Source organism: Petromyzon marinus, chromosome 26, assembly GCF_048934315.1.
Source record: "Petromyzon marinus isolate PM22_M1 ecotype Great Lakes invasive population chromosome 26, UKy_Petmar_22M1.pri1.0, whole genome shotgun sequence".
Taxonomy (NCBI): domain Eukaryota; kingdom Metazoa; phylum Chordata; class Hyperoartia; order Petromyzontiformes; family Petromyzontidae; genus Petromyzon; species Petromyzon marinus.
Genome location: NC_133692.1, coordinates 453,184 through 478,584, shown reverse-complemented (window position 1 = coordinate 478,584; position 25,401 = coordinate 453,184). Strand labels below are relative to the sequence as shown.

The window sequence follows — 25,401 nt, the reverse complement described above, 5'->3', positions numbered from 1 at the left end:
CAAATGATAAGCTATTATTTGTGGCCGGGTCACTTCTGAAAAAGAGCTATATAGCTCAGTGAGCCTTACCTGGTCAAACAAAACATGTTTAGTCTATTTTGGCAACTTGAAGTTGTGTGTGCCTCGCTGCTGTCACGATTAGCGTGGCAGATGTGAAGTGTTGGGGGAAGGAGCGCCTTGGGGGGGTGGGGGATGGGCAGTCGGGGTGAGAGGTTGACACTGAAAATAGCTCAAGCATTTCCTGAGCTGCCAGTCGATCAATCTTGGCCTCCCAATAACTTTTTTCTACACGAAGAAGATTTCTGCCAGCCAAAATGTACGCGAGTGTTAGCCTGGTACGTAGGAGTACATGGGTTCGATCCCAACCCTGTGTTTAAATTGTTGTCCTTCCCCCGCACCTCGGATTAATGTGGTTGGCTACATATGGTGCGAAATAAATTCAACATACAGATACATCACCACTGGGAAGACAAAGGCGGCCGGGCGTGGTGTTGGCCACCCACTCAGAAGTGTGCCGTGCCGGACTGTATAGGTGGTCGCTAACAGCACTTGCCCCAAAAGTCTGGTAAAGGCTATAGGGGGATCTTTTTATACATACAAACTCCCATTCACACGTCCAGTTGCCATCCATTCCTGATTTTTATCAGCGGTTTTAATCCAATGAAATTGACCATTGTCTCCCTGTTTGTATTTTCTGTTTACTGTTCTGCTATGGCATCCCCTAATCCAGCTCTGGGGTGCCCCCAATATACTTATCGTGAGTTTCTCCCAGGGTGTTAGAAGCTCAGCCTGTATAACTTTCTGATTCGCCACATTTGTTACATCCTTCAGTTGAGGAGCACTGATGCAAAGCAAGCCCTGACTCTACTGAAAAAACAATGAATGTCGAAGCCAGTCCAGAGTCTGCTTGTTACTGAATCATTGCTGCTGAAATTATCCCCTCCCAAAATGCTGTGGCTGATGGATTATGTAAAAACGTGAAGAGATGATCTATGAAGGAGCCATATAATCTGCATAATCATTTTGTTACTTATATTCTCCACGCTGATGCGAGTGATTATGTTTGTGTTTGCGGTGTAGTGGTTGCAGTTGGAACCTTGCGACCCGGGTTAGATTCCCGTTCATGGCCAAAATCGGTGACGATTATCTAAACCGATCCTGGGCTTCCCCTAGGTCGACTCAGCCTGAAATGAGTACCTGGTGCAGTATGTAAACATCGCCACAGGGGAGACAAAGGCAGTCGGGCGTGGTGCTGGCCACCCGCCCCCTCGTGTGCCGTGCCGGTCTTCGTAGGTGTTTCTCACTAACAGCACTTGCCCTAAAAGTCTTAAGGCTATACGGGGGATCTTTGTAACTTCTAGCAAAATACATCGCCTGATAATGATCGCTAGGGTAACACTACAGCACTAGGAGCACGTGACCGTGCTTGCCAGAAGGAATCTAAGGCTCACACAGATGTCCTTGTCTCATTTCTCTCTCGGCTCACTCATCCCGCGTTACGTACAGTACTACATCGTGCTGCTGTTATCTCACTTCAAAAATGGCTAAAGTCCACTGTATACGGTGCAACACTTAAATGACACCTTGTGTTTGTTTCGTGTTTAGGTTGTTCAAACCAACCTGGAGTCGAGTTTTGTGTGCTGCGTGGTTCCTGTATATCACCAGCCGGGTAATGGGCCCCAGCCCGAAATTGGTGGCACGTTGAATGTGGCAACGCATTTCATATCAAAATATCGCAAAGTGCTGTACGTTTAAAAAAACTAAGCTCACAAGTATAGATTGAATTTAAACATAAAGGAAAGCTCATAACAATATCGAAATTTCAGTTTCATGTATTAGGTATAACCCTGTGAGCCATGCGGCTCTTGACTCGGGTGCAACCGCAACAAAACAAAAACATGAACAAGAAACATCTTAAAGTGACTACACGCAACAGAAAAATCCAGGAAAAAACAGCAAAGTCTTCCCGAAAAAACACCGCATTTCAACGCTGTGTGCAAAAATCGCAGTGGGATGCAAGTCAAACAATAAAAACCATAAGACAATTTAGATTAAATTTATGCGGCTAACTCTGTACTACAACAAACACACATGGCTAAACCACAACGTTTTCAAAATCACCAAAGTAAAGCTATAAAAACAATGTAACAGTGATCATAGGAACTGTGATTCCAATTTAACAATAAACGATATACATAACAAGTACAACCAAACTTTGCAGCCATAGTTGGCTGCATGAGTCATTCCATAATGCTAATAAAATGAAGAACAAACTGATGAAAGCGAATAGCCGTGCACTGTGACTCATAACTCGGTGAGCACTGCAAATTCAAAGCCAGGGCATCACGGGACTCCATTGGGAGGTGAAGTGCTCCGGTGTTTGGTCTCCTGTGTAAGAGTAATGCCGTTGTCGTTCCATGGTTTACGATTCCGGGAGTAAACCATCCCTGCCCTCCTATTGACGACGCAAGCGCAGCCCACGTCCTCCTCACGCGGACGCACTCCGTTTACTGCATGCGGGTCACGTGGATCGTGAGGTGAAGGGCAGCCCGCTAGTCTCGGGGTCAGCCCACCCGCTCGCTAACCGCGGAGTCATCATTGCGAGATCGATGCCCGGCTTGCCCGTTGCGGGGGGAGGGGTGGATTGTCCGAAGTGCGTCATGTATGTTGTTAAAACGGAAGATCAAAACGTGTCGGAGACGACGGCAAACCCCGTCGCGCTTCCGCTGCCACGAGCGACGTTTCAAATACGGCGCTGCACGGCATTAAAGCCGCCCACAGCTGAGCTCCCCGTGACAGAGGGGTCAGCAGCCTGTGGCTCCGGATCCGCACGCAGCTCTTTAAGAACACCGCTTCGTGACGTTATTTGTTAAGGACCGACCGTCTTGTATTCACATGCATTGTGGCTTTTAAAATATTGTTGTTTTATTGCCGAATTCGAAAAAAATGCCGCCTCGTTATTTTGGTTGCTTGCCCCCCGGCCATTTACAAAGCAACTTTTATTGAAAAGAGCCCTGGGACGGTTAGCACAGGGACTCTGTCTGTGTCAGTATTGTGCTGTAATATCACAAGTAATACTTCACAGCTCTTAGTCAATCCACTGCTGCATGAAGGCCTGCCCATTTCTCATCACACCGCTCATTTCAGGTTGCCGAATGGATTGGGTAGTGGCTGGATGCATCAGGACTGGTTTGGATATTACTCGTCATCGATGTTAGCGGTGGCTAGGGTTGGGATGGAACGCACCAGGGCCTGTATACCAGGCGAGTTAACATCTCCTAACCGCCGTGGCCACCGAGGCGTTTCCTTGACTCTGGAGTTGCGACCGTTCGTCCAAGTTAAATCATCTACACAAAAATTGCAATCTATTTTTGTCGTGGTCAATTTTCTGGGCCGCGGTGATTGCATGGTAGCCCCCTCTCGCCCATCACCTCCCGTTCAGCGGCACACGCGATGAGAGGTGAGATTTTTATGTTATCCGATTTGGTCGTGTAATTGAACTGATGCTCGTTGGAGAAATCGATTCCTTAAATCAGAATCTCTATTTAGACTGGAGGTGGAATCGGATGAGCTCTGAAGCTCTTTTTCACACGTCAGGTAGGGGTGGATGGTCAGCAAGTTACAACAACAAACAATACAAAAAAACGATCGAGGAGGAAATAGAGAAAAGGCAAGTCACTAAAAATAATAAATATACATAATGTATAGAAGTACAACTTACACTCCTATTTGCTTGTGTATTGGTGTTGTAACCTGTCGACCAACCGCCCCTACCGGACTACTGTGAAAAAGCGCTTCATAACTCATAGGATTCCTCCTCATCCCGCAGTCTAAATACAGATACCGATTCTGAATGGCAGAAATCCGTGAATTCCTGCCGAATAAATAATTGGGGCGTGCCCAGCTATCGTCCTCCGCTTCATGAAGGTGGCGCCCGTCGCTGTGTGCCCACAGACGATGCAGCACGGCTTCCCCAGCCAGCCCAGCGCCCTGGCCTACGACCCGTGCCTGCGCCTCATGGCCATCGGCACCAAGACGGGCGCCCTCAAGCTGTATCCTTGCGCCGCCACCGCCTCCTTCGTGACGTCGTGCGCGGCGGCCCTTTGTGACGCCGCCGCCTCCGCTGAGACACGGAGGGGGGAACGGAGGAGGGGGGGGTCTGGCAGCAGTAAGGTTCCAGTCGTTATCAATTCCCAGCCTCGAGGTTCCCTTCGGAAAATACGGTGAGTCCCCTCGCTTATGGCGTTCGCGCCACGACACGTCGTCACCGTAACGCGGTTCTTCTTCCGTAAGGGGAACACTTTTCACGAATGCGGACCGCGCACCGCTGTAATGCGGAAACGCGTTATAATGCGTCTTCTGATCGGTCAATGACAAACCACTTTGGCTGCGTGGCTGAGCGGTACAGTGATACAATACGTGGAATGATACAGTAATGCAAATAACATGGAGAGAGAGAGTGAGGAGAGAGAGAGGAGATGTTGAAAGATGTATAGAAAGATAGAGGAGAGAGTTGGAGGTATTCCTATACATGCTGTCAGTGCTGAGCAAGGATAAAGTGAATGAAAACCAAGTCCGATGGTTATTTCTTTACAATCATCATCCAGCCATTTGAACTTGGGTCTGGAGTTAAACCTGGAATGTCAGTCATGCTCGTTCACTTCTTTGATCCGGGGTATCGGCGCTTGCTTTAGCCAACGCGGTCACCCTTTTTGATGTTAAATACAATATCGGAGTTATCCGGATATTCTCAAAGACGGCCGTAGCAGCGACGGGTCAGACAAATCCTCTGGCTTGGCGTCGGCACCCTGTTAATAAAATTCCTTCTGTGAAATGCACTCCAAGGCCTGAGCATAGGCAGCAGCAGCAGCTGTGTGTGCGTTGGCTCCAAAGCAAAACTCTTCCAATCCTTCAACTTGCCTTGCGGTCTCCAGCTTCACTCGCCTGCTTATTGACTTTACCGATCTCAAGCCAATGCTGGTAGTTGGGTGGGTGGGTTTTTGCGCTCGAGCCAATACAAACGTTGGCGTTGCACGAAAGGAAAACATTCGCGGGCAGAGAGAAGAGAGAGGGAAGCCCAGCAGAGAAATGTGGCCATGCAGTGAAAATAACAACACGAAGATTCTGAATCGAGGGATGCCCGTTTAAATGTTGCCTTTGCAATCCTACCAAAACAAAAACAATCAGGAAATTAAAGCTGCAGGAATAAAACCTTGCTAGTTTTTTTTGTTAATATACAGATCAACAAAGACCGGAACACAGCCCAGTGTGCATCTCTCTCTGTCACTGGCGTCGACAGAGTGCGGTGCTTTGTTCTCAAGCTGGTTTGTTTTACTGAGGGTTTAAAACAATATAATCTCATCTCTGGGTTATTTTTCTTGTGGCAGTTTAATATAAGTTCTGTGATATTCAAGGAAATTGACCAGAGCACCATATGGAAGTTGATGACAGCTGAAAGGCTTGCATAAGTGTGGGGTTTTTTTATAAGAGGAGATACATTTTACGATTTGATTTAAGTCAAATATCTCATTTGTTAGTTGCACAATAATCACCGTTAAGGAAACTTCACTAAATTCTCTGCAATATTGACGTCTTGGTATTGCTGCTGCTTTGCTCACGCGACCGGCTAAAGGGGATCATCGTCCGTGTAACAATAACAGCGAACTCGACTAAATCTCCTTGGGACTCCTTTCGTGAGACATTTGGAGGGGGCCAAGGTTGGGCCACTTTTACCATGGCAAAATAAAATCCACATTTTCCTGCACGCCTGATGAGGCTGGTTGTAATCACCAGAGAAACGCACAGTACTCGAATTGTAAATGTTGTGGGTTTACTCTCCAACACGCCGGTGTGCTGAAGGAGTAAACTAATTGGCACGTTTTATTTACGTGATAAACCTTACTAATCGGCTGTGTTGGGTGACGGTGGGATCTAACCCCCCAAAAAATATTTTATATGGATAATATTGGTCATCATAGCATACTATGCATTAAACTGAAGTTTGGAATCTCCGTATAAAGTGAATCGGCTGCAAGTCTGGTTAAATTTTATGCATTCAAGCTCAGACCTGGGATTTGAGAAGCAAAATTAAAAAACGTTTAAAGACGTTATCTTGTTTGCTGAATATAAAAAAAGAAACGTCAGAGTCATGTCCTGCTCAGCAAGCAAGGAGGCTGTGCTGATCTCCCGTGTGCAGCTCTCAGCCAGTGGAGGAAACTCCACATTCCTTTGGCAGAGGCGAGTCTAATCCATAGGGCAACCACCGTTGATGTCCCTACAAAGTGGTGCCTATTTTATCGACCTCAGAGGGATGAAGAGCTGAGTGAATCCCCAACCAGGGATATGAACTCGCAACCTTTCCGATTGCGGGCCACTCGCTCGGCCACTGAGCCACCCGGCCTAATTTCATTTTTAGAAACATTTATTTTGCTTGCTGCGTGAGCATAAATACATCACGTGATGTTTATATTATATCATGTGTTTCATATCATACCATATTGATGGCATCCTTCCGTCAACAGCAGATGAAATAATTTTCAGCTTTGCATGCTCCTAATAATATTGAAGACATATGACTCCCTTTGATTTACATTTCCAGCAGTGTCTGTAAAGTCCGATCCTATAGAATCATATTTAAACAAACTATCGCAACTTGCTTACTTGTGTAACTAGACAAACGACAATAACATCTCCTCCACTGGCCAGCGATGTCTTTTCCGGCTGACACAAGCGCCGAGAGATGGGTCCAGAAAAGTGTCTGGGCGTGAGCTGGCTGGGTGGTAGGGTGCCACGGTGGTGAGATGTGGAAGAGTAGGCCAAATACTCAGTCGTGGCCCGTCTGCCAGCTTTGGCCGAGGAAGCAGTTCTGGGGCTGCTTCTGTACCCTTTGACCTTTATTCTAGGATTCCCATAGAAAAACAAAGTGCTGGTCTATCTGAAATGGTCTCTTATCGCGCCCGACTCCCAGTGGGGCCAGGAGTAGGGGTTGGTGGGTCGTGGAGAGACGCTGAGGCGAGCGTAGAACACGGCCTCCTCCGATCGATTACAAAAGTCGTTAAACTCCACTTTAGAACAGATGGCGAGCTTCTTAATTTTCTTAATTCCCCAAACGAAATAGTGGGCAGCTGTGGGGCAGAATGATCGCCAGCCATCTGTACATACATGAACATTCAATAACGAAGGCTTGTATTTTTACCCTCTGTGCATTTGTTAAAGTACATGTGATGTGTTACAAGCGTACAAGTGAGAGTGACTTAAAAAAACAACTAATTTTCTGATTTGCGATATGTTTCCATCTTCTCCTGAGACTTTTACATTCAGTTTAAATGGTGCCTGAAAATAGCCTTTCAGTCAAGGTCATTCTCAGCCATTCTGGCCTCTACAAACAAACAAATCAGAACGTTTGTAAACGTTGTGGAGGCTGAACTTGTGACCCCTCGTGCAAGACTGTCTCGGCAAAGAGCGCCGCAGCCACCACAAGCGCAGGCTGCCGGGCCTCCCAGAGCGAGCGGGGAAACCGCGTCCGAGTTTGCGCGCTCGGAGCCATTGCGGTGATTCATTGAGGCCTCCCCTATCCCGACCATTGAGACGCAGAAAGGGGGCCCCGCAGGAGAGAGGCTCGTGTCGTCTGACGATTTGCGCTCGCTTGCACGCACGAGAGCGGGGCATGCGTGCTTTAACCCCCATGCGATCAGCTTGGAGAAGAGTCGTGGGGGGGTGGTGGCTATTTTTATTTACTTTTTTTTACCTTACTAGGTTAGGCCCACTGAATTACATGTCTCGTTTTCAGGTGCGACCTGGCTATCACAAATGATAGCCCAACGACAAAGTGGCTTATGATCACGTGGAAATATACAACGAGCCAAATACTTCTTCTTTGGTTCTTTCGGTAAAGTCACGTAGAATGAGAATAAAATAATAAATTGATCAAATAAAATAACACAATAATATTCTCACGACGTTTCGGCCACAACACAAGCGGCCTTCATCAGGTGAAGGGACGAGACTGTCTGGTAGGACAGCGCTGGAGTGAAAGAGCCACGTTCAGATCACGACCTTTAAGCTGTGTGAGAGGAAACAAAGCGCCTTGACAAAGGAATTAGCATATAATTTAGCATTGAAATGGCTGAGTGATTAGCTTGTGACTGGTCACAGAAATAGCTATGTTAAAAGTTAAAGCATACACATCTGCAGAGGCACCCCTTGATAAAGGAATTAGCATAGAATTTAGCATTGAAATAGCTAAGTTAAAGCATACACATCCGCAGAGGCACCCCTTGACAAAGGTATTAGCATAGAATTTAGCATTGAAATAGCTGAGTGATTAGCTTGTAACTGGTCACAGAAATAGCTACGTTAAAGTCAGAGCATACACATTCACCGAGGCACTTAGTACAAATCAAACAGGAGAATTTAGCATTGAAATAACTAGGCGAATTTAGCATTGAAATAACTGAGTGATTAGCTAGTGACTGGTCACAGAAATGACTATGTTGAAGTCAAGGCCTACACATCTGAGCTATTCACAGTACTATATAGTGAACCAATAAAAACTAAAATATAAATTACCTTAATGTTATCAATAAACTCTATATTCTCCAATCAGCTAAGCTACCAACAATAAGTCGTTATATAACACAATGCTATATGGCGAAAAAATGGGTGGATTCTTACCCTCAACTTTAGCACCACGGATAGCTACGGGCCCCGTTCAGACGGACGAGTTCATCCATGGTCGGAACAAAAAAAAATCAGACTTACATGCACCGAACTCGATCAGTTAGACAAGACACTCTACAAATCACACTTAAAATTGACAGCAACAATGTCTACATCGGATTGGGAACATGTAGACAATATGACTACCTCTTCGGCTGCCACTATGTCGACCAAATGTAGGGACAATTTGATTTCCAAATTCAATCACCTCTCCAGCAAAAAATCGGATCCACACACCGAAAAGATAGACGTCAACAAAGTCGTAATTAATCGCAGTAACAGTTCCATTTCTGATGGTCTGAAATCCGTTTTAGCTAAAGGTCTAAACTTTGCTGTTACACCGAGACACTTACCGGTTAATGATATCATTGCCCATGTCGACGTTGCACTCAAGGGCTTGAGTCACATCTCTGCAGACGTAGCAAGATCTGAAATTGCTGCAACCCTCAAAAACGCTAAGTTGCCACCCAGCAACATCAGCAAAGACGAACGTTTTGAATTATCTCAATTAAAAAAGAGGGATGATATTGTCGTCCTCTCAGCCGACAAGGGCAATGCCACTGTCATCATGGACAAAACAGAATATAACAACAAAATTCAAGAACTACTCAACGATGGCAGCTATACAAAAATAAAAAGAGATCCCACCGACAGCCTGGTCACCAAAACGAACTCAACAGCATTCATTGATGAGATCAAACAGTTCTCGTTGAAACCCTCTGCTGCCAGACCAAGATTATATGGCCTTCCAAAGATACACAAAGAAGATACACCCCTTCGTCCCATCGTCTCTACTATCAACTCCCCCACCTACAAACTGGCACGTTTTCTTGCTGATATACTGCGACCTTTCACTGGAAAAACCACCTCTGCGGTACTAAATTCTACTCGCCTGGTATCGACAATCAAAGGCATTTCCCTGTCCCAAGACGACCTGCTTGTCAATTTTGATGTGGTGTCCTTGTTCACCAAAGTCCCGGTACCTGACACCATCGCTATCATTGAAGACCTGGTTCATCAAGGACTGCATACTGATGTACCCCCCCTGGTGAGACATTGCTTAACCAACACATACTTCACCTGGAATGGAACTTTCTACAAACAAACTGAGGGCACCCCAATGGGCTCCCCCCTATCTCCGGTTGTAGCCAACGTATTCATGGAAAAATTTGAAACTGACGCCATCCAGACTGCCACTCTACGCCTGACCTTATGGAAGAGGTACGTTGATGACACCTTTGTCATCTGGCCACATGGCCAGCCTGCTCTAGACCAATTCCGCGACCACATCAATTCCATACACCCAGCCATCAGATTTACCATGGAGGTCAAAAAAGATGGCAAACTACCGTTTTTGGATGTCTTAATTAAAAGGAGACATGATGGTTCAATGAGCCACTCTGTCTACAGGAAAGCTACCCATACAGATGCTTACTTGAAACCGGATTCCCACCACCATCCATCCCAAAAGAACTCCCTCATCAAGACTCTATACCATAGAGCCCAATGCATTTCCGACCAGGAACACATTACCAGTGAACTCAAGCACGTACACCAGGCTCTCAGGGCTAATGGTTACTCCGACTACACAATCTGCAAAGCCATCACTCCAGTCATGAAGAAGGATCCTCTTGTGGAGCCACTCAAAACCATCACCTTACCCTACATTGCAGGGGTCACTAAAAAGATCTCCAAAATCCTGAATAAGCACAAGATCCAGGTCCGATTCAACACAGTACATAAAATCCGTGATTTAGTTCCATCTGTAAAAGATGCTGTTCCAGACATACAGTACCCGGGCGTTTACAAACTAAAGTGCCTCTGTGGTAGTAGCTACATTGGAGAAACCAAACGACATATCTCGGACCGCATCCGCGAACATAAAGCAGACTTGAAACACGGTAGGACGAACTCCTCTGCCGTGGCAGATCACTGTTATAATTCAGTGGGCTCACATGACATTGACTTCTCTAAGACGGAGGTTCTTTGCAAACCAACCGGCTACCATGAGAGATTCGTTCATGAGGCCATTCACATATACAAGCACAGAGACAATTTCAACCGAGAAGATGGATTCTGGCTTAGTAACCATTGGAAAGATGTTTTAAACCATTTCTGTTCTTAATTAATTGTATTTTACGATGACCTTCAGACCGCAGCTCTTTCGCCAGCATTGACTCTTAATACCTCTCACACCACGGTTAATGGTATGGTTTACAACATGGAGTATAATAGCGCCTCGCAGCTGTCTCTCTCCCCCTCCTCTGTTCCGACCATGGATGAACTCGTCCGTCTGAACGGGGCCCGTAGCTATCCGTGGTGCTAAAGTTGAGGGTAAGAATCCGCCCATTTTTTCGCCATATACCATTGTGTTATATAACGACTTATTGTTGGTAGCTTAGCTGATTGGAGAATATAGAGTTTATTGATAACATTAAGGTAATTTATATTTTAGTTTTTATTGGTTCACTATATAGTACTGTGAATAGCTCAGATGTGTAGGCCTTGACTTCAACATAGTCATTTCTGTGACCAGTCACTAGCTAATCACTCAGTTATTTCAATGCTAAATTCGCCTAGTTATTTCAATGCTAAATTCTCCTGTTTGATTTGTACTAAGTGCCTCGGTGAATGTGTATGCTCTGACTTTAACGTAGCTATTTCTGTGACCAGTTACAAGCTAATCACTCAGCTATTTCAATGCTAAATTCTATGCTAATTCCTTTGTCAAGGGGTGCCTCTGCAGATGTGTATGCTTTAACTTGGCTATTTCAATGCTAAATTCTATGCTAATTCCTTTATCAAGGGGTGCCTCTGCAGATGTGTATGCTTTAACTTTTAACATAGCTATTTCTGTGACCAGTCACAAGCTAATCACTCAGCCATTTCAATGCTAAATTATATGCTAATTCCTTTGTCAAGGCGCTTTGTTTCCTCTCACACAGCTTAAAGGTCGTGATCTGAACGTGGCTCTTTCACTCCAGCGCTGTCCTACCAGACAGTCTCGTCCCTTCACCTGATGAAGGCCGCTTGTGTTGTGGCCGAAACGTCGTGAGAATATTATTGTGTTATTTTATTTTATCAATTTATTATTTTATTCTCATGCTACGTGACTTTACCGAAAGAACCAAAGAAGATGAATCATTGCAGTCACGAAAGCTTTAAATCGAAATTTAAGAGCCAAATACTCTAAACACGTGACGTTAATTCTAAATGTGGAGGGGAAAAACCGGAGGGCACGGAGAAAAATCCACGTGACCACGGGGAGGGAGACACGCAAACTCTAAATAGACAGCAGACATCGGGGTCTGGATCAAACCCATGACCTCATGCATACCAGGCGAGGTAGTTAACGTCTCTCCACAGTGGCACCCCTGCGGTGGTCGCCTCCGGTCTGCGCTTGGGCTGCGAGCGTTCTGTGTGCCTGGGAAAACACGCGGAACGTTCCGGAATCTTGGTCATGGCCGTCTCTATTGTGGGCGCCTAACCGAGCCTGAACGGCCGAGCCTATTCAAGTCGCCTCCTTTCACAATCGCCACATGCCTGCCCTTAATAAAGCAAAGAGGAATTAATTAAAGTCTCACTGAGGGCCCCCCCACCCCCCTCTTTTCACACAAAGATGGGTAAAGTAAACCATGGAAACATCTCTGTGGTTTATTTATTTGCCCATCTGCACTCCAACCTCTGCTCTGGTGCATTGCTGCTCCCCATCCGCCCCACGGGTGCGGCGACCCGAGTTCGATTCCCGCTCATGGCCACTGATACTGGTGACGATTACCTGAACTGATTCTGGGCCTCCCCTAGGTCGACTGGACCTCAAATGAGTACCTGGTGTGATGTGTAGTAAACATCGCCACTGGGGGGGGGGGGAGACAAAGGCGGATGGGCGTGGTGTTGGCCACCCCCTGTGCGCTGTGCTGTCCTTCTTATAGGTGCTTGTCGCAAACAGCACTTGCCCCAACTGTCATCTTTGTGAAGGTTTCCCTGCCACGTGGTGGTCTGGCCGGGGATGCTCGTGAGGCCATGTCCCCATGTACGGTGGCTCGGAAATGTTATCGCCCTCTCCTGGTATGCAGGAGGTCGTGGGTTCGATCTGTCTCACCATGGTCACGTGGATTTTTCTCCGGGTCCTCCGGTTTTGCCCTCCAGTTTTAGAATCGACATGCGTTTAGAGTATTTGGCTGCTATAAATGTCCATACGATAATAAGCCGCCTTGCTATATAGCTCAGCGGGCCTTATCTGGTAAAATAAAGAATAATTTAGTTATCCACAACCTTTTGTCACGGTTACGTGTCGCCACCGAACGAAGGGTTAATCTGCGGGATCACAGAGCCACTTTCCAGCTTGAAGCATATCAAATGACTGGCGAGAATTATTTTTCCTGGAAATTAGCAGTGGAACAGGACACCTTGGTCATTACTAATCGCAAACATTTGTCAGTTGGTGAAAATTAAAAATGTGGGCTGCACAGAGATGGAAGGACAGGAAGCTTGAGTTGAACATTGGTTCATTTAAAAAAATATCAACTGAACTAAACGATGTTTTTTTTTTTCCCACTGAACTATGTAGCTCTTTCTCAGAAGCAACCTGGCCACAAATGATAGCTCAACGAAGTGGCGTATCACGTGGACATTTGAACAACCAAATAATCTAAACCCACGTCGATTAAAAATGTGGAGGGAAAAACCGGAGGACCCGGAGAAAAATCCGTGTGACTACGAGGGGAGAACATGCAAACTCCAAATATACAGCAGGCGTCGTCAAGGTCATGGATCAAACCTGCATCCATCCCAGGCGAGGGCATCAAAGTGGCCGGGTAACGCGTTAACGGGCAACGCGTTAATGGGCAACGCGTTAACGGGGTGGCTGTAGTTTGCACCGTTCCTGTCATGCACATTTTGCTCACGAGTTTGACATCTCTCGTTGCGTCTTACGATGTAAAAATTGTCCTTTGGGAAAATCACTTCACAATGATTTCATTTTTTTAATGACTTGCAACCAATGTAAACTTAAGAAGAAAGCTGTTTGCGATGAGGATGGGAGCCATGAAACGGAGACGTGGCGTTTAATTTAGTCTACCCAGCGAGAAATACGATAGGATTCCATTCTGAAGCATTGCGAGGTCATTGGGCTTATGTAATTTAAAGGTGAGGGTTCCTTGAACAACACCGTGTTTACGCTGCGAGGGAGAACTGCCTCACGCAGCAGCCATCCTGTCACAGCAGTTCTGCGGCCTCGGTAAAATTAATTCTTGGGCACCGCTGTAAACTTGTGAAATTTGAACGTTTATCTGATTCATAATGGCGACCATCCATTGAAAAGTAATATTTTCAAGATGCTCGGGCTGATCGGAGTTCTGAATGTTGCGCAGCGTTCCATGCAAGCTAGGGGTAATGTACGTGCACGGGTACCTGATCCAATAACTGTTTGTGAAATTGTGCTTCTTTAGAATGTCAAACTCACGACCACCTGTATACCAGGCGAGGTAGTTAACATCTCGCCACCGCGGCGCCCCACTCGATCGAAGAGACTTCTCCGTGCACAGCGCGATGGTTTCCTTGACCGGAGGCTCCCTCAGGTGCGGAGCTCCTGGCGTGGTGCTCAGTGGGAAGCACCAGACGGCCACCGCCGTCACACAGCTCCACTTCGTGCCGGGGCAGGTGCGGAGTGGTGCGGAGTGGCCATGCCGGGCACGGAACGGCACCACGCAGCCAGCCACACATTCACTTGTTCCACACCAGCCACCCACCCACACTACCGACACCACCCACCCACACTACCGACACCATCCACCCACCCTCAAGAAAGAAACCAGGCCTACATTTCAACTGCTATAAGAAACAATATTCTCTTTTACAGAGGTATACTCACCAGTCAATTGTAGCGCATTCTAAGTTGATTGTAGAGAAGCAGTGGGGCCGTTTAAAGTACAGTACGCAAATTTTGATTTAAAGCTTTCGTGACGGCAGGGATTCATATTCTTGGTTCTTTTATTATTTTATTGTTTCCCTTCTACGTGACTTTACCGAAAGAACCAAGAATACAGTACACAAGTTGAGTACTTTACGTACAGACTGCCGCTAGCGCCATCACTCAGCAGCGTTTTTAAGTTCCCGTAAACAACAACAACAACAGTGCTACGAGCAGCGCACACACGGCAAGATGCGGGATGATGCCTCATGGAATTTTTCCGGAACAACGTGAAGGAAAAATTGAATTTCCGTCTATAACATATGCCGGTTTGATAGAGATGGTAAAACGCTGGATAAACAGCGTTTGTCATAATTGGCTCTCGATGTACCCACAAATATATTTGCCGAGTTTGCTCGTTGGCTGACCGGAGAGACGTTGACGGGCCGGCCGGGCGGTACACGGTGCGAGGGTGCGCAGGGCCGCCTCGTGTCGCTGCTCGACGACAACTCGCTCCACCTGTGGGAGCTGGCGGCGCGCGGGGAATGCACGGTGCTGCACGAGAGTGGCGGGGACTTCACGCTGAGCGCACGCCCGGGGTACGGTTCCTCCCGGTATATCCGTGGCACGTCACCGCCACGAGATTCTATTGCGCCGGAGCGTAATCCATCATCACACGTACGCCGGTCACCCTCGCAGCGGCTTCTGGCTAGCCATCGAACTAAACACGGTCACCGCATCGCGTGCTTTCGGGTGCACTTCTGAGCCCGTCTGAAACGCTCTTCCAATATCAGGAAGCCACTGGAGCTATGCACTTTGAAATAATTGACCCTTGAAAACTAATTTATTTAGAACTGCTTTTTACGTTAAGTTTGTCCTTCCCCCTGCACCTTCGATTAGCGCGGTTGGCTATGTACGGTGTGAAGGAAGTTCACCATGCATACAAATCCGCATCGACAGTTTTGCTAACTGTCATTGGCAAAACGCGCGAGGAACCCGGTGGCCCTAGTTCGATTCCTGCTCGCGGCCACCAACACCAGTGACGAATATCTGAACCGGTCCTGTGCTTCCTCTGGGTCGATTGAACCTTAAATGCGCTGTGGAAACATCAGCACAGGGGAGACGAAAACAGCCTGGCTTCTGGCAGTCTTCATAGGTGCTGCTTGCTAATGGCATTTACACGAAAGTCTGTGACGGCGATGCGGGGGTGATCTTTGCCTCTTTCTCCGTGTGTATGTGCGTGCACGCAGGGCGCTTCCGAGCGGCGCGCGTGCGACAGTCGCATGCGTGCTGGCGGGCGGCACCCGCCTGTGCGTGGGCACGGAGAGCGGCGCGGTGCTGATGCTGCGCCTGCCCCAGCTCGCCCCACTGGAGGAGGGGGACGTGGAGGGGGGGGGTGCCGTCTCGACCGAGGTGGCGCTGCATGCGTAAGGCTCGCGGGCCCCCCTGTCCGCGTGACACGGGGAGGCATCCCACCCACACGCACGTCGTCGCGCGGACATCGCAACCGGTCGTGCACCGGCCTGGAAGTGCCCACGAGCAGAGGCACCCACTCCTCGTGCCGCCTGTCAAACGTCGCCATCCGCCGTCACCCGGGTGTGATGGTTTTGGGCAGCGTGGGCGCGACGCGCCGAGCGGGCGGTGCCGTCGTGCATCGCGCACGGCTCCTCGCGATGCCACGGCGTGGCTCCTCGCGACGCTCCCCCGGGTGCGCCGTGAGCACCGCCCCTCTGTCACGCTGTTGCGCGGTGCTCCGTTGTGGATGGAAATGCGACCTCTCATCGCTCGGTGGGGGGTCAGTAGGCCATGGCCGTGTCCGTTGAGTCCGGCCCTGCTCTCTCGAGGCTCCCCCCAGCTGCTCGGCTGCCCGCTGCCGGCGTGACGGATGATGCCGAGCCCAGGGCCAAATGGAGAGCGTCGGCCTCGGGGGCCACTTGAACCCGGGGCTGACCGCAGGCCACTCTGCCACTCGTAGTCACTTGAAGAGGGGAGCGGTTGTGCAGTGGTTGGTGCATCGTGCTACAAACCCGACGATCAGATTCCGATTCCCGCTCACGGCCAACACCAGCGACGATTATCTGAGCGTAGGCTTCCCCTAGGTCGACTCGGCCCGAAATTAGTACCTGGTGCGGTGTGTAAACATGGCCACTTGGGCGTGGTGCTGGCCACCCACCCCCTCGTGTCGTGCCGGCCTTTCATAGGTGCTCGCTAACAGCACTTGCCCCAACAGTCCGTTAAGGCTATATAGGGCATCTTTGTTTTTATCATTCCCAACACTTTGCCTCTTTTTTGTCAATTGTTTTCCAACTTTTATCCTGAACATTTCAGCCCCTCAGGCTTGCAGGAAGGAGCATGTGATTTGATGTGGTGGTGCACGCCTGCAATTGATCGGCTTTCCTTGGGGCCATGGTTGGTTCAAAGGTCGCGAGCGATAAGTGGGACGTAAGCGTGGCAGGAACCGTGTGACGGTGCAAGGTTTATTTAGGGCTGAGTGCGCCTGGATGGGCGACAGTGTGCTGTTGCCGGTGCGTAGCGGGGGGGGTTTGAGGTTTGTGGGTTTACCTCTCGGAGGCTGGGGAGCGATGGGGGGGGGGGGTGGGGATTTTCTCAAGTGGCGTTGCATTACTACGATGTACGGCGAGTCCTCGATTAACTTGCTAGTTGTAGATGCGCTCTTGAAAGTGCCGCGTTTTGTAACGCATTTAGCAAAAAATAATTTCCCTATAAGTGATGTTAAAAGTTTGGCAAGTTACGATATATTCCTACTATGCACCAGTCACGTGCAGTGAGGTCAATGGCTGGGGAAGGGAGGCACTGACTAGTATCAGAGCCAGATTTACACACTGAGGGGGGCATGTCCTCGCTGAGGGGGGCGTGGCCTCACTGAGGGGGGCGTGTCTGACACGCCCCCCTCAGTGAGGCAGATGTGGTAGCTGCCTCCCCTGGTGCTTTTTCATTGCAGTTTTATGGCGAGACCAGCGAGCCTAAATCTCTTTATACACATACTTGAAATAAGTTACATGGACTATGGAAGGCGAGGACATGAAATGAAGGGGTCTACAAACATTACATTGGTGACATACTGAGATAGTAACAGGCACGCGCTCATTGCCCGTGCTCCATCCAGTTACTGAGGGGTTGCGTAATCAGAGGGGAGGCTGAGCTCGTTGCTGCCTCACCTCTCGTCTCTCCCTGCGTTTGCAGCGGAGCTCCGCAAATTTAGCGATTTTGACTTTAAAAATTATTGGAATCGTACAGAAATCACATTTATAACACAGATCAGTGGAAAATCTTAATATTTATTTTATTTTTTACTTTTAGTAAAAGCTATTTTCATTGGAGTATGACGGGTGAGGCTCTGTCTCCCCTGCCTCCCCTGACCACATGTGATTGCTATGTACACGCAGTGAAATGGCGGGACAAATAACTGGAGGGTACACCGCCTCCTTCCTCTATTATTCCATGTTACTGTATCACTGTACCGCTTGGCCACACAGCTCAAGAAAGTAGTTTGTCATCCATCGCTCAGAAACCGCGTTATAACTGTGCGCGTTCCACATTGTGCGAAAAGTGTTCCCAAATGGAAGAACCGCATTACAGCGAACACGCGTTGTATTGTGAACACCGCCACGCGTTAAAGCAAGGACTCGCTGTACGTGATTTAATTAATTGTCATCTCTGAGCGGTCAAATGTTTCGAGCACAATCTTGTATTGTCCACACCAGCATCATCATTTAGGATTCACAGCAGCCTTAGCACGCACGCTCGGAGCAGCGCTCGCTCGCTCACGGCAGTGCTTGCTCGTAGCAGCGCTCGCTCAGAGCAGCACTCGAATTGTAGCAACACTTGCTCACTCGTGGCAGCGCTCGCCCCAATGATGCGTGCGGCTCCACGGGTGGACTGTGTCTCTTGGTGGGTGCGTTCGTAAGTGGCGTCTGCTAATGGTGCTTCACAGCGTCGCGAGGAGGTGGCTCTCAAGCTCCACTTCGGCGGACGAGGAGTGTCACCCTATCCCGGACGTGTCACAGCGCTGGTGCGCGATGCACCGTGTGTGTGCGCGCACAGACGTGCGTACGGACGCACAGACGTGCAAACGCACGCACATACGGGCGTGTACAGATGCGTGTGCACGCGCGCTGGGTCCGTGCGCACTGCGGTCCCCGGGTCCACGGCCACCGTGAATGCTTGGGACGAGAGGGGGTGCGGTGGTGGCCCTAGTCAATCTGGGCAGCTCGCAGGGGTGGCGGTGATGGTGGCGATGGTGTAGTGATCGTGTCGGGGTGGTGTTGCACTGTGCTGCGAACCTGGCGACCCGAGTTCTATTCCCACTCACCACCAACACCAGTGATGATTATCTGAACTAGTCCTGGGCCTCCCCTAGGTGGAATGTGTAAATATCGCCACTAGGGAAACCAAGGCGGCCGGGTGTGGTGCTGACCAGACCACCCCCCTCGCGTGCTGTGCCGGCATTCGTGGGTGCTGGATACTTGCTTACAGCAATTGCCCTAACAGTCTGTTAAGGCTACATGAAGAAGCTTTGTCTTTGGTGGCAGTGGTAATGGTATTATGGTAGTGGTAGCAGCAGCAGTGGTGATAATGGTGGTTAGGGGTTTATGGTAGTGGTGGTGATGGTACAGTAGGGAGTACAGCTGGTGCGTCTGCCAGTCATCTCAGTCAGCCAACCCATGGCACCTGCTGGGTCTGTCCTGTGACCTCTGAAGCCTTTGACGCTTCACGTGGCCTCAAGGTAGGTGCACCCGGCCTGGCACAGGCGCTGTGATGATGTCGCCGTCACTTAATGGCGCATGGCGGGTGTTCGTGATGGGATGGTGCTGGATAAGGTAAAGCCTCTTCATGTTTTCATCATCTTCTCTATTCGTGTCGAGGCTCGCCACCGTCCTCTTGCCTTCTATGGCTGACCGAATGCGTTACAACACTCTTCACATCAATTCATACCTTGTTTGTGTTGTAATTTTGGATTAAGCCAGTTTCTCTTGTTGAACATCTTGATGCTGCCAGCCGAGGAAGTGGCGTTGCCTTGCAACAACCTTCATCCAATTTGGGGTAGAGTCGTACAATCATTGATTGCTAATATTTCCCGTTTTGTACACGCACTGGGTGTGTGTGTTGTACACACACACACACCCAACAAGGCAATACATTCGTCAATAACAGTCTCCTAAAGATGACAACATATCTGGCCTTTCTTCACAGCAGAGGGCTTTGCTCGGAAGAAGTGCCATTGTCACGGACACCAAGTACAAATAAGAGCCCTCGACTGTGAAGGAGGGCCGCTGCCTGCAGCGTCGCGTTATGCCTATCGTGTCCCTTTCAGCGCAGTGTTACTCATGAAGGTGATGGGTGTTTGTTATTTGTGACTGAGCACCGCCGCCAATGCAGTGTCGCCGTTTTTTCAAATTAAGTTTTGGTGACAGAGAGCCACTTATCTAAATCATCAATCACTCAGTCTTTACTTTACGTGCCAATATCAGAGTGCACATTACAGCAGAACGGGGACGCGACCGTGGTGCATGGAGCAACAGGGATGAACAGAGAGACTCCCTCACCACCTCAGCCACTGACACCGACCAAGCGGAGTAAATCGCAACCACACGCAAAATAAAGTTAAACAATGCATTGCGAGTAGCATAAGTCGAAAATAAAATATATAATTAGATGGTCGGCGGGTTTTGACGTCACATGACATTGGTGAGGTGCAGGAGACGGGGGAGTGATGATCAACTTACAGATTTGCCATACTTTTACGTTGGAAGTTCTGTGGGTTCCTGCTCGTTATTTATAATGCTGCTGCTATTTGATGGCTTCTCATTTGTAAATACAAGGAGATGTGTACCGTGTATTTTGACCGAGAAGGCCGTGTTCATGAGGGTTGTAAGAGAACTAAAATGTTTGACGTCAGCATTGGCTCGGTTGCCAAACGGGAAATGAGGTCGGTGTCTCAGTGTCGGGGCTGGAAATTCGACTTCATGAGAAAGATTTCCAGGCCTCCTTGCTCTCCGGAATAATAATAAAAAACACATTGTGTGTGTTTTTTGGACTGACGTGACTTTATTTAATTACAGTCCCCAATTCTTTTGAGCGCCACTTTAACTTTGGTTTGTGAATACATTTTCACGTTCGCCCTCGTTTGCGAGGCTGACGAACGTGTGATGTTGCTGTGCATCTTAGGTATTTGTTTTAGTCCACGGAAAAATGTGTCGAGGGCAAAACAACAGCCCACTTTCGTGAGTTGCATGGTGTATTGCGCGATTGGAACCTTGCGAGTAAAATGTCGGCCTGGAAGGTCTGCAGTCCGGACAGCCTCACATCTTGTCCTCTTGACCTGCTAGACGCCTCGTGACCTGCTAGACGCCTCGTGGCCTGTGACGAGCCACGCACTGAACTAAACTAAGCTATTTTTATTTTGCCAGATAAGGCCAAACTGAGCCTATACAGCTCTTTTTCAGAAGTGACCTGGTCACAAATGATAGCTCAACGAAGTGGCTTATCACGTGGAAATGTATTGCAGTCAAAATCCACGCGACCACGGGGAGAGAGAGACACGCATACTCCAAATATAAATGAGTCAGGATTGGGATCGAACCCACGACCTCCTGTATACCAGGCGAGATAGTTAACATCTCTTCACCACAGTCTGCCGGCCAGGTCACCCTTGAACAAGATCTTCTTGGCTCAGTGGGCTTTACTCGGTGGGGAATCCACTCCTGGTCCTGAGCTTTTGAGCTTCCCGAGCTGGGAACAACTGAGCCGGGGCCATGGGGGGAGGGGTATTTGGGGGGGGGGGGGGCAGATTGCTTTCAGCCTCAGATCCGAAAGGGGGGGGGGCCTCAGAGATTGTCTTAGAGAAGGGTCTCGGTGTGGGGGGGGGGGGATTTTTCATTTAACCCCTACCCTCCAGAAACCCGTCCGTGGCACTTCCCGCGTTAATCAGAGGTGGGGCTGCCTGACGATGAAACCGAATTCTCGGCGGCATCAGTTGAGGCCCTCTGGCACGGGGGCCCCTGGCCTCTCGAGGTGTGGCACCCCGAGCCACCTCTAGGGAAGAAGAGCGACTGAACTGGATGGCCTTCCTGCGATTCGTGGAGACGCAAAATTGTTAAAGTTTGGCTTTTCGTCATGGAGATATGTTGCACTCTGGCGTTCCAACGAATTCTCAGAAATATTTACCGCATTGATATTCGTTTTGGTAAGCCTACGCAGGTGTAGAATTTGACTGTACGCTGAATGTAGCCCGTGGATGCTGGGTTTCGTGTTAATAGTCCTGATCCTATGTGTCTGGCTACTGCTGCTGCTGTTAGTGCACTACATCGTTCCGTACAGATCTGTGGCATGCTCGCCTTACCCCCCTCACACTTTTCTCCCTCATCACGACTCTACAGCATCCGGTGGTACCTTAGTACTTTGACGTGGCTGTGTAAATCGCGCGGTGTGTGGGGAGCGGGAGTGCTGCGGTTAGCACGCTGTGCTGCGACCCGAGTTCGATTCCCGCTCAAGGCCAACACTGGTGACGATTATATGAATCGGTCCTGGGCCTCCCGTAGGTCAACTCGGCCTCAAATAACTACCTGGTAGGATGTGTAAAGATCATCCCTGAGGAGACAAAGGCGTCCAGGCATGGTGCTGGCCCCCCACCCCCTCGTGTGCCGTGGTGCCGACCTTCATAGATGCTGCTGGCTAACAGCACTTGCCTCAACAGTCTGTTAAGGCTACACGGGGGATCTTTGTCTTTGTGCGTGGGGATGGGTGAAATGGCCTTGGCCTCAATGAAGATGGGACTCGCCTCTCTTTGTTTTGTCTGTTGGCAGCATGCGGACCTTGCTCTCATTGATTAAAAACATGTTAACGTTTACGTATTTACTAAGTTCTCCCATTGAATCGATCACTATAATATATTTTTTCTAGCAGTCAGCACCAACAATGTTAAGTCTACAAAGTGCGTGACAGGGCAATGTAAATAAATGTTGTTCTAATTGGAAACATTTCACTGTGCAACATTGCAGGCAGTGAGAATTCATTTCCTTTCATCACTTTGTCGGGTAAACTCGAATAAAAGAATTTACATAAGAACAACCAGACGTATCACGGATCTAATATCACTTCAGTGAGAGTCTCTGTTAGAAGGTTGGTGTTGATTCAGTGTTTGTATACAGCAATATGTCCAGGTGCTACAGGTGCCAATGTCAAGGTCTCTTAGTCATGAGAGCACCTCAAGAGAGAGTTGGTGGAGTTCTTCCTCTGATGGAGTGCAAATGTGATACTGGTTTTATATGTGGCCCGTTGTTTGGGTTGCATGGCCATAGTCACTCTTCTGTGGCTTATCATTAATGGGTCTCTGTATCTCAATGGGTCTATAGACGTCTCTAGGGGTTAACTATTCAGGCCATCGTTTAGGTTGCATGGCCATGATCGCACTGCTGCGTCTCATGCTAAATTATGCATTTAAAAAGGAGATGCATGATGCGTGAATCAGACTGTTTGTGTCGTGATGCGTGCATCAGACTGTTGGTGTGGTGATGCGTGTATCGGACTGTTGGTGTCGTGATGCCTGCATCAGACTGTTGGTGTCGTGATGCCTGTATCGGACTGTTGGTGTCGTGATGCCTGTATCAGACTGTTGGTGTCGTGATGCCTGTATCGGACTGTTGTTGTCGTGATGCCTGTATCGGACTGTTGGTGTCGTGATGCCTGCATCGGACTGTTGGTGTCGTGATGCCTGTATCGGACTGTTGGTGTCGTGATGCCTGCATCGGACTGTTGGTATCGTGATGCCTGTATCGGACTGTTGGTGTCGTGATGCCTGTATCAGACTGTTGGTGTCGTGATGCCTGTATCGGACTGTTGGTGTCGTGATGCCTGTATCGGACTGTTGGTATCGTGATGCCTGTATCGGACTGTTGGTGTCGTGATGCCTGTATCAGACTGTTGGTGTCGTGATGCCTGCATCGGACTGTTGTTGTCGTGATGCGGTTGATGGTTCCCCCGGTGTCTACAATAAATTAGACAACCAGGAGGTGCAATTTTTGGGCCTCGACTGAGGTGTTCATTCTGAAGGGTCGCGTTGATGTTGATTGTGATGGGATTCATAAATGAGTTTACTGGCACTTCTACAGATGTGGGGAAAGGACACAGAAGCTTGTTCTATGATCTCCGTTATTATCGTAGGGGAGCAAGTGAAGTGCGCATCGTCACAGTCCCTCACCATGACCGTGAGTTATATAGCCCACGTTGAATGTAACTCTCCAGCGAGAGAGACGGCATCACAGAGCAGTTGGGGCACGGTCCCCCTAGGCGTCACGGACTAGGCCCAGAATAAGCCTTGCTCTCCTTCAGACGTGGTCATCTGCAGTTGATTCGGGTGATGAACGGTCAGGGAAAATCTTCCTGGGGACTGGACCTTGACATTTTATGACCAATGTTTCTTAATAATGTATACAAACTAAATCCAATATAAACACCTACAAGTGTTACATTCATATGAGTCGTAGAACTTTATGTATGTTGAACTTCTTTCGTACCTCAAAAATATGCCGGTAATGGGTTATTGGCAGATCCTATTATCCGTTATATTTTTTTTAATATTACTCTTGTCAGCACAAAGAAGTATGCATACATGTACATAATAGGATACATTTTTTTAAAATCATGTTTAGACCACTGCCGATTGCACACATTTCCAATGCAGTGCTGTAAGAGCGTGGTGGATCCATTGTGCTGTGGTTTGCACGTTGTGAAATGAACACAGCCACTTCAGTTTGTTTCCCGGCTGTGACTGACATCAGTGGCGATTGGCATCTGACCCATGCACATCCCCCCCCCCCCCCCGTTTATCAGCCCACACTGACCAGGATGGTGACATATGATAAAAAAACCCTTGCATCCAACATGACACAGGTATGCCTTTTAGCCAGCAGTAGATTCACACAAGGCTGTATATTATTTTTTATTATGTTTTTATTCCAAAATCATTGGCCTTAATGCCTTGATGCTGTGTGTCCCCACAGTGTAGTCTACAGGAGGAATGCGTCCTTGTTTGTTGATCCGTCCTTAGATTTTGCGTGCAAGAAAGAGAAAGATGCCCTGTATAGCCTTAACAGACTGTTGGGGCAAGTGCTGTTAGCGAGCACCCATGAAGGCCGGCACAGCACACGAGGGGGTTGGTGGCCAATACCACGCCCGGCTGACTTTGTCTCCCTAGTGGCGATGTTTTACACACCGCACCAGGTACTCATTTGAGACTGAGTCAACCTAGGGGAGGCCCCAGAAGTGGTTCAGATAATCGTCACCGAAGTTGGCTGTGAGCGGGAATCGAACTGGCGTCGCCGCGTTCGTACTGCAGTGCTCTAACCACTACAACACACGTCAACACACACACTGACAAGAATATTCGCCACTAAGTGGTGGTGATGTCACCACGGTGCCTGTGCCAGGCCAGGTCCACACACACATATCTTGCGACCTTTACCACCCGTGAGCAGGAAAAGTTTAGCGACTCCCTAAGAGGTCAAAGATTAAAATGTTGGAGGTTGCCGCACGGCGATACCGTGGCCCCACGTGGTGTTGGGGTTCGGAGAAGAGAAGTCAGACTTTGAGTCTTGTCAAATTTAGTGTTTATTTATCTCAAAAGACCTCTTCACATTTGGGTGCCATACGGGCCGCATATTCTAGCAGAAGTGCTGCCACAGCATTTTTCCTGACTGCAGGGGTGCCGTGGAGGCGCGATGTCGTCTCCCTCGCCTGGTATGCAGGAGGTC

The 25,401-nt window shown here is 48.7% G+C and overlaps 1 protein-coding gene across 2 annotated transcripts in view; it reads left to right on the top strand.

Annotated features, from left to right (window-relative positions):
• Positions 1–25,401, top strand: part of LLGL1 (LLGL scribble cell polarity complex component 1) — a 64,675-nt gene that overhangs the window by 10,216 nt on the left and 29,058 nt on the right. Inside the window, exons 1-5 of one of the 2 annotated variants that reach the window (XM_032960958.2) lie at positions 201–1,669; positions 3,955–4,052; positions 14,298–14,379; positions 15,110–15,228; positions 15,880–16,056. In XM_032960958.2, coding sequence (XP_032816849.2) covers positions 1,577–1,669; positions 3,955–4,052; positions 14,298–14,379; positions 15,110–15,228; positions 15,880–16,056 — 569 coding nt within the window. In that variant the 5' untranslated portion in view covers positions 201–1,576. Of the gene's footprint in view, positions 1–200; positions 1,670–3,954; positions 4,053–14,297; positions 14,380–15,109; positions 15,229–15,879; positions 16,057–25,401 lie in introns of those variants that run through there. The other variant, XM_032960957.2, reaches the window with a different exon arrangement.